Source organism: Cotesia glomerata, linkage group LG9, assembly GCF_020080835.1.
Source record: "Cotesia glomerata isolate CgM1 linkage group LG9, MPM_Cglom_v2.3, whole genome shotgun sequence".
Taxonomy (NCBI): Eukaryota; Metazoa; Arthropoda; class Insecta; order Hymenoptera; family Braconidae; genus Cotesia; species Cotesia glomerata.
The window spans coordinates 16,031,451-16,044,500 of NC_058166.1; the positions used below are offsets into that span (position 1 = coordinate 16,031,451).

General features: G+C 24.4%; 2 protein-coding genes across 3 annotated transcripts in view; both read left to right on the top strand.

Annotated features, from left to right (window-relative positions):
• LOC123271168 (MAP kinase-activating death domain protein) overlaps positions 1–1,020 on the top strand; it is a 34,386-nt gene extending 33,366 nt beyond the window's left edge. For both annotated transcript variants that reach the window (XM_044737405.1, XM_044737406.1), the window contains one exon: positions 623–1,020. In XM_044737405.1, coding sequence (XP_044593340.1) covers positions 623–772 — 150 coding nt within the window. In that variant the 3' untranslated portion in view covers positions 773–1,020. The remainder of the gene's footprint in view (positions 1–622) is intronic.
• A 2,212-nt stretch (positions 1,021–3,232) lies between these two features.
• LOC123271446 (protein Pixie) lies at positions 3,233–10,144 on the top strand. Its single transcript, XM_044737773.1, has 4 exons — positions 3,233–3,351; positions 3,665–3,893; positions 5,908–7,473; positions 10,072–10,144. Exons 2-4 carry the CDS (start codon positions 3,681–3,683, stop codon positions 10,117–10,119), a joined length of 1,827 nt encoding a protein of 608 aa, XP_044593708.1. The 5' UTR covers positions 3,233–3,351; positions 3,665–3,680; the 3' UTR covers positions 10,120–10,144.
• Positions 10,145–13,050: the final 2,906 nt, after the last annotated feature.

The following is a 13,050-nucleotide window of genomic DNA, read 5'->3' on the forward strand; positions in this document are numbered from 1 at the left end:
TTAAATATCTCGATGATAAATTTTCATTAATATTTTTATTGACAAACATGTCAAATGGGAAGATCAAATAATATTGAACTATTTTCTTTCATTCAATATGTATAATTGCGTGCTAAAATAATCTAAAATGGGTATCAAATATTCAAGAGAAAAATTTTCTCAAGGTGAGAAAATTTTTTTTTCAGCTGAAGTAGGTGGCGCTGCTTCCCTGAAGTATCTAAAAATCTTGATCCAATATAAAAATTGATTGTATCAAGTATTTATGATAATTTGAATTAAGAAAAATTACTTCCACCAAGAATAGAATTTCAAGAAAAATTTTTACTTCGGCCAAGACAACTTCGGTCTTCCTTCGGGCACCCGGAAATTTACTTGAGCCAAGAATTTTATTCTCCAGTCAAGAAATTTTTTTTTCTGTGTATCAGACTTTTGAGCTCAAAGAGCTCAAAAGCATAGAAAAGGTATCTTTTTGAGCTCGGAGAGCTTAAAACAACACACAGATTGTACTTTTGAGCTCGAAGAGCTCAAAAAAGTGGCCAGGTATTAACGGAATTAACGGGAAGTTGCAGGGATGGCCTTTAGGGTCAACCGTTTTCCTAATTTTTATTTTTTTTTTTTTTAGGCAAGAGAAATATGCTACGCAGTAATTTGTGTGTTTTCCTACTTGGCGACTGGAGTGAAACAGCGAAAATTATCTAAACAAGAGCAAGAATCAATATCTAATACGGGTGTGACTATAAAAGAAAGAAAAAATAAACATACTGACAATTAAAATTATATTTGAAGATATATAGAGTTTAAATGATTTTTAAAGTGATTAAAAATCACAAATAATTGTTTACATAATTATAAAAAAATTGTAAATATAAATATTGATGTTTAAAAATTAACATAACTTCGAGCCAAAGAATAGTTTTAGTAATTTTAATTATTTTTTAATACCTTTAATATTTTAATGAGTTGTAGACCTGATAAGCAATACCCGTATGAGTGCCTACATAATAAATTTGTGATTATAAATTTTTTTTTTATTTGTATTAAAATTTATTTTTAACCTGTTGAAAATTTATTCAATTTTTTCTTTATATTTTAAATGATTAATTATCTAAAGAAAATAATATCTATGTTAAATTTGTATAACAATAATTGCCTGATTATCATTTATATAAAATTACTAAGGGATGTATAATAGTAATGTAAAAAAATAATAAGCTTAAAAAACAAGAGTAATAATTTATCAATATAGAATGAAACATATTCACTATTTGTAGTTGAAAGATAATAATTAATTAATAAGAGCATTCAAAATAATTATTGTAAAATTGTAAGCGAAAACACTAAAATGTTTAATGACGAATGTGATTAATAAAAAAAAATATATAATTATATTAATTAATGTTTTAATTTCTTTAAAATTTAAAGAAATTTTTTTTTTATTTAATTTATTATCTTTAAAAATAATTGCACGAATGCATAAAAATTGTACTTACTTGATAATTAATTAATTACTGATAATTAATTGAACATGTATTTACTTCCGACATCATAAATCACTTGTTCATAATAAAAATGAAATTTGATCAAATTTATTATTATTATTTTCATTGTTATTATTATTCTTATTTCACAATTTTTTTATTATTGGTAAAAATTTTTAAATTCAAATTTTCAACAATAATTATGAAGAATTTTCGGAAAATTTCATTATTATTTTTTTTTTTGTTATTATTATTATAATTTCACGATTTTTTAATTAAGTTTTAAAAAAAATTTTTAACTCAAATTTTTAATAATAGTTATTAAAAATTTTCAGAAAATTTCATTATTATTATTATTTTTTTTTATTGTTATTATTATTATTATTATTATTATTATTATTATTATTATTATTATTATTATTATTTTTTAATTGCACAACTTTTTATTTAAGTTTAAAAAAAAAATTTTGAACTCAAATTTTTAATAATAATTATGAAGAATTTTCAGAAAATTTCATCATTATTACTATTATTATTATTTTTTTTTTTATTGTTATTATTATTATTATTATTATTATAATTTCATAATTTTTTAATGAAGTTTAAAAATAAATTTTGAACTCAAATTTTTAATAATAATTATGAAGAATTTTCAGAAAATTTCATCATTATTATTATTATTATTTTTTTTTTTTAATTAATATTTTCATAATTTCACAATTTTTTAAACAAGTTTTAAAAAAAATTTTGAATTTACATTTTTAATAATAATTATTAAGAATTTTCAAAAAACATCATTATTATTATTATTATTATTTTTTTTGTTATTATTATAATTTCGCGATTTTTTACTTAAGTTTTAAAAGAAATTTTGAACTCAAATTTTTAACAATAATTATGAAAAATTTTTAGAAAATTTAACTATTATTATTATTTTTTTTTTGTTGTTATTATTATTATAATTTCACAATTTTTTAATTGTTTAAAAAAAAATTTTGAACTCAAATTTTTAACAATAATTATGAAGAACTTTAAGAAAATTTCATTATTATTATTACTATTATTATTATTTTTTTTTTATTGTTATTATTATTATTATTATTATTATTATTATTATTATTATTATTATTATTATTATTATTATTATTATTATTATTATTATTATTATTATTATTATTATTATTATTTCATAATTTTTTAATGAAGTTTAAAAATAAATTTTGAACTCAATATTTTAACAATAATTGTGAAGAATTTTCAGAAAATTTAATTAATATTATTACTATTATTATTATTTTTTATTGTTATTATTATTATTATAATTTCGCAATTTTTTTATTGTTTTAAAAAAAAGTTTTGAACTCAAATTTTTAACAATAATTATGAAGAATTTTCAGAAAATTTCATTATTATTTTTTTTTTATTGTTATTATTATTATTATAATTTAAAAATTTTTTAATTGTTTTAAAAAAAATTTTTGACTCAAACTTTTAACAATAATTATAAAGAATTTTTAGAAAATTTCATTATTGTTATTATTATTATTATAATTTCACGATTTTTTAATTAAGTTTTAAAAAAAATATTGAATTCAAATTTTTAACAATAATTATGAAGAATTTTCAGAAAATTTCATTATTGTTATTGTTATCATTTTTATTATTATTATTATTTTTATTATTATATAAACCTGTCTTATCATCTAATGGTAATATAAAAAAAAATAGTACTCACGCACGCAAAATCCGTAGAACATATAAAAGAAAAAAAAAGGTGAGTTTTCAGTGTGTTGGTACTGATCTGTGCGAGTTCCACAACCAGTCCCACACATCCCTGACAGTTTGTCCACGTTTTTATAAACCCAAAGTGCAGGTAAATAATTAATTTACAAATAATAATTACAATAAAAATAATCTTATCATATAAATATAAATTTACTTGCAAATTCTGACGTTAGTATGTTTTATAGATCACTAAAACTTTATAATTTAGGTTAAGCTAACCATCTGCTACAATTTTTAACCTACAATTAATACTTGCTGAAAATTGAAAAATTAAATATTAATTTATTTAAATATTTTATATTTTTTTACCATAAAAAAATTAAAAAAAAAAATTTTTTTTCAAGTATCAAAAAAATTTTTTTTTAATATCAAAAATTTTTTATTAATGAATTTTTTTTCAGGACAAAATAACTCACCATGCCTCCGAAAAAGTCGATGGAGGAGACGGATAAATTGACAAGAATTGCAATCGTCAATTCCGACAAATGTAAACCAAAACGATGCAGACAAGAGTGCAAAAAATCTTGTCCAGTAGTGCGTATGGGTAAGCTTTGCATAGAAGTTACTCCAAACACCAAAATTGCATCAATTTCTGAAGAGCTCTGTATCGGATGCGGTATTTGCGTTAAGGTACAAAAATAATATTTTTTTTTTTAATTTATTAATCTCCTGCAATAGTAATAATAACAATCAATAAAAATTAATTTAGCTGATCCCTTAAAAATTTTTACAATTATCTATATTATTGAGAAAATTAGAAAAATTTTGTCTTCAGAATAGTCATATGATAAAATCGTTTTTTTTTTAGTGAAATTTAGTGTAATTGTAAAGATCTTGACTTGAATTTATGTCTTTCCAAGGTTTCATATGATTCTTACCGACAGTCAATTTATTATTATAAGTAATTAAGCTGCAATCGAAAATGCTCTATTTCTAGAAACATAATTAAAAATGATTTAGTATCTTGTGAACTATTGAAATTTTTAAAGATATAAGCTCATCCCGATGTTACACTCATCGAGACCTTTCATTTGAGTACCCACATCAATTTTTCATATATTTATATATATTATATATATGTATATATGAAAAATATATAAAAAATGCATGCAAGTACTCAAATGAAAGCTCTTGATGAGTGTAACATCGGGAAGAGCTTATATTTTTAAAAATGTCAATAATTAAGAAATGGCATTGCTACATTTTCAACTAATGACATTTTTAAAGATATAAGCTCATACCGATGTTACACTCATCGAGACCTTTCATTTGAGTACCCACATCAATTTTTCATATATTTTACATTTATATATATATATTATATATATATATTTATATATATATATTATATATATGTATACATGAAAAATATATCAAAAATACATGTGGGTACTCAAATGAAAGCTCTCGATAAGTGTAACATCCAAATGAGCTTATATCTTTAAAAATTTCAATAATTAAGAAGTTATATTATATTTTATCAACTTATGATATTTTTGAAGATTTAAGCTCATAATGATGTTACACTCATCGAGACCTTTCATGTGAGTACCCACATCAATTTTTCATATATTTATATATATTGTATATATGTATATATGAAAAATATATAAAAAATTCATGTAGGTACTCAAATGAAAGCTCTTGATGAGTGTAACATCGGGAAGAGCTTATATTTTTAAAAATGTCAATAATTAAGAAATGACATTGCTACTTTTTCAACTAATGACATTTTTAAAGATATAAGCTCATACCGATGTTACGCTCATCGAGACCTTTCATTTGAGTACCCACATCAATTTTTCATATATTTTACATTTATATATATATATTATATATATGTATACATGAAAAATATATCAAAAATACATGTGGGTACTCAAATGAAAGCTCTCGATAAGTGTAACATCCAAATGAGCTTATATCTTTAAAAATGTCAATAATTAAGAAGTTATATTATATTTTATCAACTCATGATATTTTTGAAGATATAAGCTCATAATGATGTTACACTCATCGAGACCTTTCATTTGCGTACCCACATCAATTTTTCATATATTTATATATATTGTATATATGTATATATGAAAAATATATAAAAAATTCATGTAGGTACTCAAATGAAAGCTCTTGATGAGTGTAACATTAAGATGACCTTATATCTTTAAAAATATCATAAGTTGACAAAATACAATCTAATTTTTTAATTATTGACTTTTTTAAAGATATAAGCTCATCCCGATGTTATACTTATCGAAACCTCTCATTTGAGTACCCACATCAATTTTTTATATATTTATATATATTATATATATGTATGTATGAAAAATATATAAAAAATTCATGTAGGTACTCAAATGAAAGTTCTTGGTGAGTCTAACATCGAGATCAGCTTATGTCTTTAAAAACATTCATATTTAATAAAATACTGTGCAATTTACCGAAAGTTATTTTTAAACCAAAATTCTATAGTTCACAAGTCACATTAGAAACTGCAAGGTTGCTAATTTTTCTTAAAAAAATTATCCATTAAGTTTTCAAAAGTATCTTTTTACTTGCTATCCAATTGTTAAAAAAAAAAAACTAAAAAATCTAAGCTAATTTAAGTATAAATAATCATTAATCATAATCATAATAATTCCAGAAATGCCCATTTGAAGCAATATCCATCATCAACCTACCAAGCAACCTAGAGAAAGAAACAACGCACAGATACTCCAAAAATTCCTTCAAGTTGCACAGACTCCCCATCCCTCGCCCCGGCGAAGTTCTCGGCCTAGTCGGCACGAACGGAATAGGAAAATCCACGGCGTTAAAAATCCTAGCCGGCAAACAGAAGCCGAATTTAGGACGATTCACCGACCCACCAGACTGGTCGGAGATCCTGAGTTACTTTCGGGGCAGCGAGCTTCAGAATTACTTCACGAAGATCCTCGAAGACGACCTGAAGGCTTTAATAAAGCCCCAGTACGTCGACCAGATTCCCAAAGCAGTAAAAGGAACAGTCCAGCATCTGCTGGACAAAAAGGACGAGTGTGGCAAGCAAGAAGAGATCTGCGAGATGTTAGACTTGTTACACATTCGCGACCGGGGTATCGAGGCTCTGTCCGGAGGAGAGCTTCAGAGGTTCGCTTGCGCAATGGTCTGCATACAGAACGGCGATATATTTATGTTCGACGAGCCGTCGTCTTATCTTGATGTTAAGCAACGTCTCAACGCTGCTGTGACCATCAGGTCGCTTATCAGTCCAGATAAATTTATTATTGTAGTAGAACATGACTTGTCCGTGCTGGATTATCTTTCTGATTTCATTTGTTGCCTCTATGGAGTCCCAGGAGCTTATGGGGTCGTCACTATGCCCTTCAGTGTTAGAGAAGGCATCAATATTTTCCTTGATGGCTTTGTACCTACGGAAAATTTGCGGTTCCGTGAAGAGTCGCTTGTTTTTAAAGTCGCTGAGAGCGCAAATGAGGAAGAAATAAAACGGATGAATCATTACGAGTACCCAGCGATGAAAAAAACTATGGGGTCTTTTGAATTGCACGTTGAGAAAGGTCAGTTTACTGACTCGGAAATTTTAGTCCTCCTTGGAGAAAATGGCACCGGAAAAACGACATTCATAAGAATGTTAGCTGGCAATCTGCCACCTGATAATGGCTCTGGTAATATTCCCATACTACATATCAGCTACAAGCCCCAGAAAATAAGTCCCAAGTCTCAAGGAATTGTTAGACAGCTGCTGCACGAAAAGATTCGGGATGCGTATATTCACCCGCAGTTTATCACTGATGTGATGAAGCCGCTTAAAATTGATGATGTCATGGACCAAGAGGTCCAAAATTTGTCCGGTGGAGAATTGCAGCGGGTCGCTCTGGCACTTTGCTTGGGTAAACCGGCTGATGTCTACTTGATTGATGAACCCTCTGCTTACTTGGATTCGGAACAACGTTTGGTTGCCGCTAAGGTTATCAAGCGGTTTATTTTACATTCCAAGAAAACTGGGTTTGTGGTAGAGCACGATTTCATTATGGCGACTTATTTGGCCGATAGGGTTATTGTCTTTTCGGGGGTGCCTTCGATGAATACTACTGCTCACTGCCCGCAGTCGCTGCTCAATGGGATGAATAAGTTCCTGGAGTTGCTGGGGATTACTTTCAGGAGGGATCCTAATAATTTCAGGCCGAGGATCAATAAGAATCAATCTGTGAAAGTGAGTAGTTAAAAAAAATTTATTTTGTTAATAAAATTTTTTATTAAAAATTTTATTAATATATCGCGTGACTAATGCAAAAAGGGCGCATAGCTACAGGTTAGTAGGGATCCATGCTAAAAGGACGCATAAAAAAATTGTTTTTTGTCATTCTTCTTAAAATCACTCGAAACACAAAGATCTGTAAAAAAAAAATTCGAGTCTACTAAAGCTAAAAGGGCGTAACTCAAGACATGCGCCCTTTTAGCTTTTAGAAAAGTAGTGCCTAAAGCTAAAAGGGCACAAAAAAATTTAAGTTTTTATAAAAAATTTTGATAAATAGCTTCACAAGACATAAAATAAAAAAGTTTTATGAATAAAAAAAAAATTTCTTAACAGCCGGTCCCTACACGGAAAGAATAAGATGACACTGGGTATCATCCTAGATTATACTCAGTATTATCTGTGGTGAAAAAAAATTTCAGATAGTAGCTAGAAAAATCCAGATTATACTGCGTGATATCTGGATTATACTCATTGTAATCTGGATTATACTAACTACTATCTGAAATTTTTTTTTTACTCAGTATAATCCGGGATGATATCCAGTGTCATCTTGTTCTTTTCGCGTACGATTGCAGCTTTATATTTCTCTTCTAGACAAAGAAGAATTTTGAAAAAAACGCTCTGCTACGTAATAGATTTTTTAATTATCTATTTCGTATAGCAGGGTGTTTTTTTCAAAATTTTCATTTGTTTAAAAGAAAAACATAAAATTTCAATAGCTTTATAATCATGAATGCACCGAGGATAGTACCATTTCTTGCAGTGAGTGCGACGCGAGAAAAAGAGGGGATCGGCTGTTTTTAAGTACTTAAACAATATTGAAAAAATAATAATTTTTAACTATTTTTATACAAGCAATGGATAGTTAAATTAATCGAAAACTAATGGGATTTAAATAATTTTCAAATTAAAAATAAATTAATACAATCACGCATATTTTGCAATTTTTTAAAAATATTTTTAATTGTAATTTTAAAAGAATGTATGTTGAGTTAAAATACGCATTTTAATGAATTATTTAGAAAAAAAATTTTATAAGCCCTTTTAGCTTTAAGTCATAAAATTTTCAAATTCCTAAAGCTAAAAGGGCGCATAATTAGAGACATACGCCCTTTAAGCTTTAGAAAATCAATGCTTGATTTTTCGACGAAGAATATGTCAACTAGTCGATTGGTGATAAAAAAAAAAATTATGCGCCCTTTTTGCTTTAGTCACGCGATATTTTTATTAGAAATTTTATTGAATTTTTTATTAGAAATTTTATTGAATTTTTTATTAGAAATTTTATTGAATTTTTTATTAGAAATTTTATTAATTTTTTAGTAAAAATTTTATTAAACTTTTTAGTAAGAATTGTATTAAATTTTTTATTAAGAATTGTATTAAATTTTTTATTAACAATTTTATTCCATTTTTTTTAGTAAAAATTTTATCAAATTTTTTATTAAAAATTTTATTAAATTTTTAATTAGGAATTTTATTGAACGTTGTATTAAATTTTTTATTAAGAATTTTCCTAAATTTTTTATTGAAAATTTAATTAAATTTTATATTAAAAATTTTATTAAGAATTCTCCTAAATTTTTTATTAATAATTGTATTAAATTTTTTATTAAAAATTTTATTAAACATTTGGTAAATATTTACAAGTACACGAAAAGAACAAGATGACATTTAATATCATCCCAGATTATACTCAGTGATATCTGTGGTGAAAAAAAATTTCAGATTACTATCTAACTACTGTTAGAAAAATTCCAGATTATACCTCGTGATATCTGGATTATACTCATTGTAATCTGGATTATCTAGCTACTATCTGAAATTTTTTTCACTCAGAATAATCTGGGATGATATCCAGTGTTATCTTGTTATTTCCGTGTGGGGTCCACCATTTTTATTTTCATGTTTTTGAACGAAATTATTATTTGATTTTATTGATATATTTTTTTTTTGAAAAATACATAAAAAAATGAACATTTAAAAAAAAAAGTTGATTATCACAATTTTTACAAATTTTCAAAAAAATTTATAAATTTTTTTGATAATTGTAATATTCAACTTTTTTTTTTTTAATTGTTCGTTTTTTCATGTACTTTTCAAAAAAAAATATATCAAAAACATCAAAAAAAGATAAAATAGAAATTTTATCCAAAAACATGAGAGCCAAAATTTTTTCCAACTTTTCAAGGTAAAAAAACTATCGAAATTTTTATTTTTTTCGTTCACGATATTTTTTATCATAAATGCACCGTAAAAACAAGCAGAATAAAAAAACAATTAACAAATGTTAATTTTTCACCTAGATATGATCAAAAATAAGATGGACCTCACTTGTAAATAATTACCAAATATTTTTATACAAGACTTTATTAAAAATTTTATTGAATATTTTTATATAAGACTTTATTAAAAAATTTTATTGAATATTTTTTTTTTAATTTTATTAAAAATTTTTTATTAAAGATTTTATTAAAAATTTCTTATTATAGATTTTATTAAATATTTTTAAAAAATTTTTTAATTAATTTTTTTTTTTTTTTTTTTTTTCAGGACGTTGAACAGAAAAGAGCAGGGCAATATTTCTTCTTAGAGGAATAAGTATAAATTATAATTATTATAATAAAAATTGAATAATGAATTATATTATGAAATAATTCGTAATAATAATTAATTACTACAAGTAATTATCTACGATCATGAATTGTAATAATTTGAATATAAAATACTGATGAGTTTAAATAATAATAACAGTTGTTAATTGTCCACAACAGGGTGGCCGTTAACGGGGATTAGAAGGGATTATTGGGAAGTTTTATGTAAACGATAAATATGGAAATATTAAAGAGTTTCAAGGATTTTTTTTAGTGATGTTTAAAATTAAAATTCTTTTTTATAAAAATTTGTTTTTATATTGAATATAATTTCAATAATTTTAATAGGTATTTAAAATTTCTAAGATGTAAAATTTTGAAATTAAATCATTTTTCCGCAAATTTTTATAGTGTTTATAATTATACCCAATAATATTTCCTGTAAAATTTTTTATGAAATTAAAAAATAAACCTCCAGTAATTTATTTTAATAGATTTTTTAATTTAACTCTCAAATTTTTTTTTTTTTTAATAACTAATATTTACAATTTTTTGAAAATATATACATTTTGTATTTATTGCAATTCTATACTTTTCAAATAAATTGAGCTGTTTACATCTTATCTTAAATTTTTTATTACAGATGATATAATAAACACAATTAATTTAAAAATAAATAAAATTACAACAAAAAAAAAATAAGGAGCTAACAAAATAATTTAATTAATCAATGGCCACTCTGAATAAAAATAAGCTTACATCGTAACCATTATAATTTATTTATATCACTCATTCTCTTATCTAATTACAATGTACCTTTTAATTAAAATTCTTCATTTATTTATTTATTAAATATTAAATATATTATATAATTCATCTGTTCAAGAATATTTTTATCTGACATTTACGTAACAAAAATTGACAACAACGTGGTTTTAATATAACATGTTTTGAAAGCACTGTATGTTAAATTATTACTTAATATATCACTTGAACACTTAGGTAATTTAAATATATATATATATATATATATATATATATATATATATATATATATATATATATATGTATTTATATATATATATATATATGAATTCTATATATATATATATATATATATATATATATATATATATATATATATATATATATATGTATATATATATATGTATGTATATATATATATGTATATATATATATATATGTAGAGCATATATATATATATATATATATATATATATATATATATATATATATTTAATGGTTTCCCGCCTATATTAGTCCGCGAAAATTACCTACGTCAAAATTTCTCTAAGCAAAATTTATGGCAACATAAATTAATCTGACGAAAATAAATCATCATTTAAGACTAATGATCCGGGATTAATTTTCGGATAGGCATCATGTTAGGCCCTGTTATCATTGCGACGTTCTAATTAGCAAATTGTCTAACTTCATTTTAGAGGATCTTCTATTTGCACGAAAAAGACAATTAGTTCAAAATTTATTATCACTTAAAAAAACCATTTAATATCATTATTATATAATAGAGATATAATATTTAGGATTGAATCATTCAAATAATTTATAATTCGATTATAGCTACATCAAAATGTTAAAAAATCATCCTCTGAAAAATAAGAAGTTAGACAAATTGCTAATTAGACCATCGATTGGTTTTTGTGTGTTATGTTACGCCCTTTTATTTAAAGTAAATAAATACTTCTTTAATATCAACTACAAATTTAATTATATCACTAGCAACCTTGCAGTCACTATGTGACTTCCGTGACTTGTGAACTATAAATAAAAAGAAGTTTGGTTTAGAAAAATAATGATTTTCGTTAAAATGCACTGTATTTTCTTAAATATTGATATTTTTAAAGATATAAGCTCATCCTGATGTTACATTCATCAAGAGCTTTTATTTGAGTACCCACATGCATTTTTCACATATTTTTCGTATATACATTTATGTAATATATATAAATATATAAAATATATGAAAAATTGATGTGGGTATTCAAATGAAAGATCTTGATGAGTGTAACTCCAGGATGAGCTTATATCGTTAAAAATATCAGTGGACAAAATACAACGTCATTGTTTTATTATTCACATTTCTTAAGATATAAGCTCATCCCGTTGTTACACTCATCAAGAGCTTTCATTTGAGTACCCACATGCATTTTTGATATATTTTTCATATATACATATATATAATATAAGTAAACATATGAAAAATTGATGTGAGTACTCAAATGAGAGGTCTCGATGAGTGTAACATCGAGATGAGCTTATATCTTTAAAAATGTCAATAGTTGACAAGATAGCAATGTTATTTCTTAATTATTGACATTTTTAAAAATATAAGCTCATCCCGATGTTACACTCGTCAAAAGCTTTCATTTAAATACCGACATGCATTTCTGATATATTTTTCATATATACATATATGTAATATATATAAATATATGAAAAATTGATGTGGGTACTCAAATGAAAGGTCTCGATGAGTGTAACTCTAGGATGAGCTTATATCGTTAAAAATGTCAATAGTTGACAAGATAGCAATGTTATTTCTTAATTATTAACATTTTTAAAAATATAAGCTCATCCCGATGTTACACTCGTCAAAAGCTTTCATTTGAGTACCCACATGCATTTTTTATATATTTTTCATATATACATATATGTAATATATATATAAATATATGAAAAATTGATGTGGGTACTCAAATGAAAGGTCTCGATGAGTGTAACTCTAGGATGAGCTTATATTGTTAAAAATGTCAATAGTTGACAAGATAGCAATGTTATTTCTTAATTATTGACATTTTTAAAAACATAAGCTCATCCCGATGTTACACTCGTCAAAAGCTTTCATTTGAGTACCCACATGCATTTTTTATATATTTTTCATATATACATATATGTA

Excerpts from the sequence above, each read along its gene's own strand:
- LOC123271446 (XM_044737773.1), top strand. The coding sequence starts at position 3,681 with ATGCCTCCGAAAAAGTCGATGGAGGAGACGGATAAATTGACAAGAATT. Across the intron at positions 3,894-5,907 it reads GATGCGGTATTTGCGTTAAG|AAATGCCCATTTGAAGCAAT; the intron begins GTACAAAAATAA and ends TAATAATTCCAG. Across the intron at positions 7,474-10,071 it reads ATAAGAATCAATCTGTGAAA|GACGTTGAACAGAAAAGAGC; the intron begins GTGAGTAGTTAA and ends TTTTTTTTTCAG.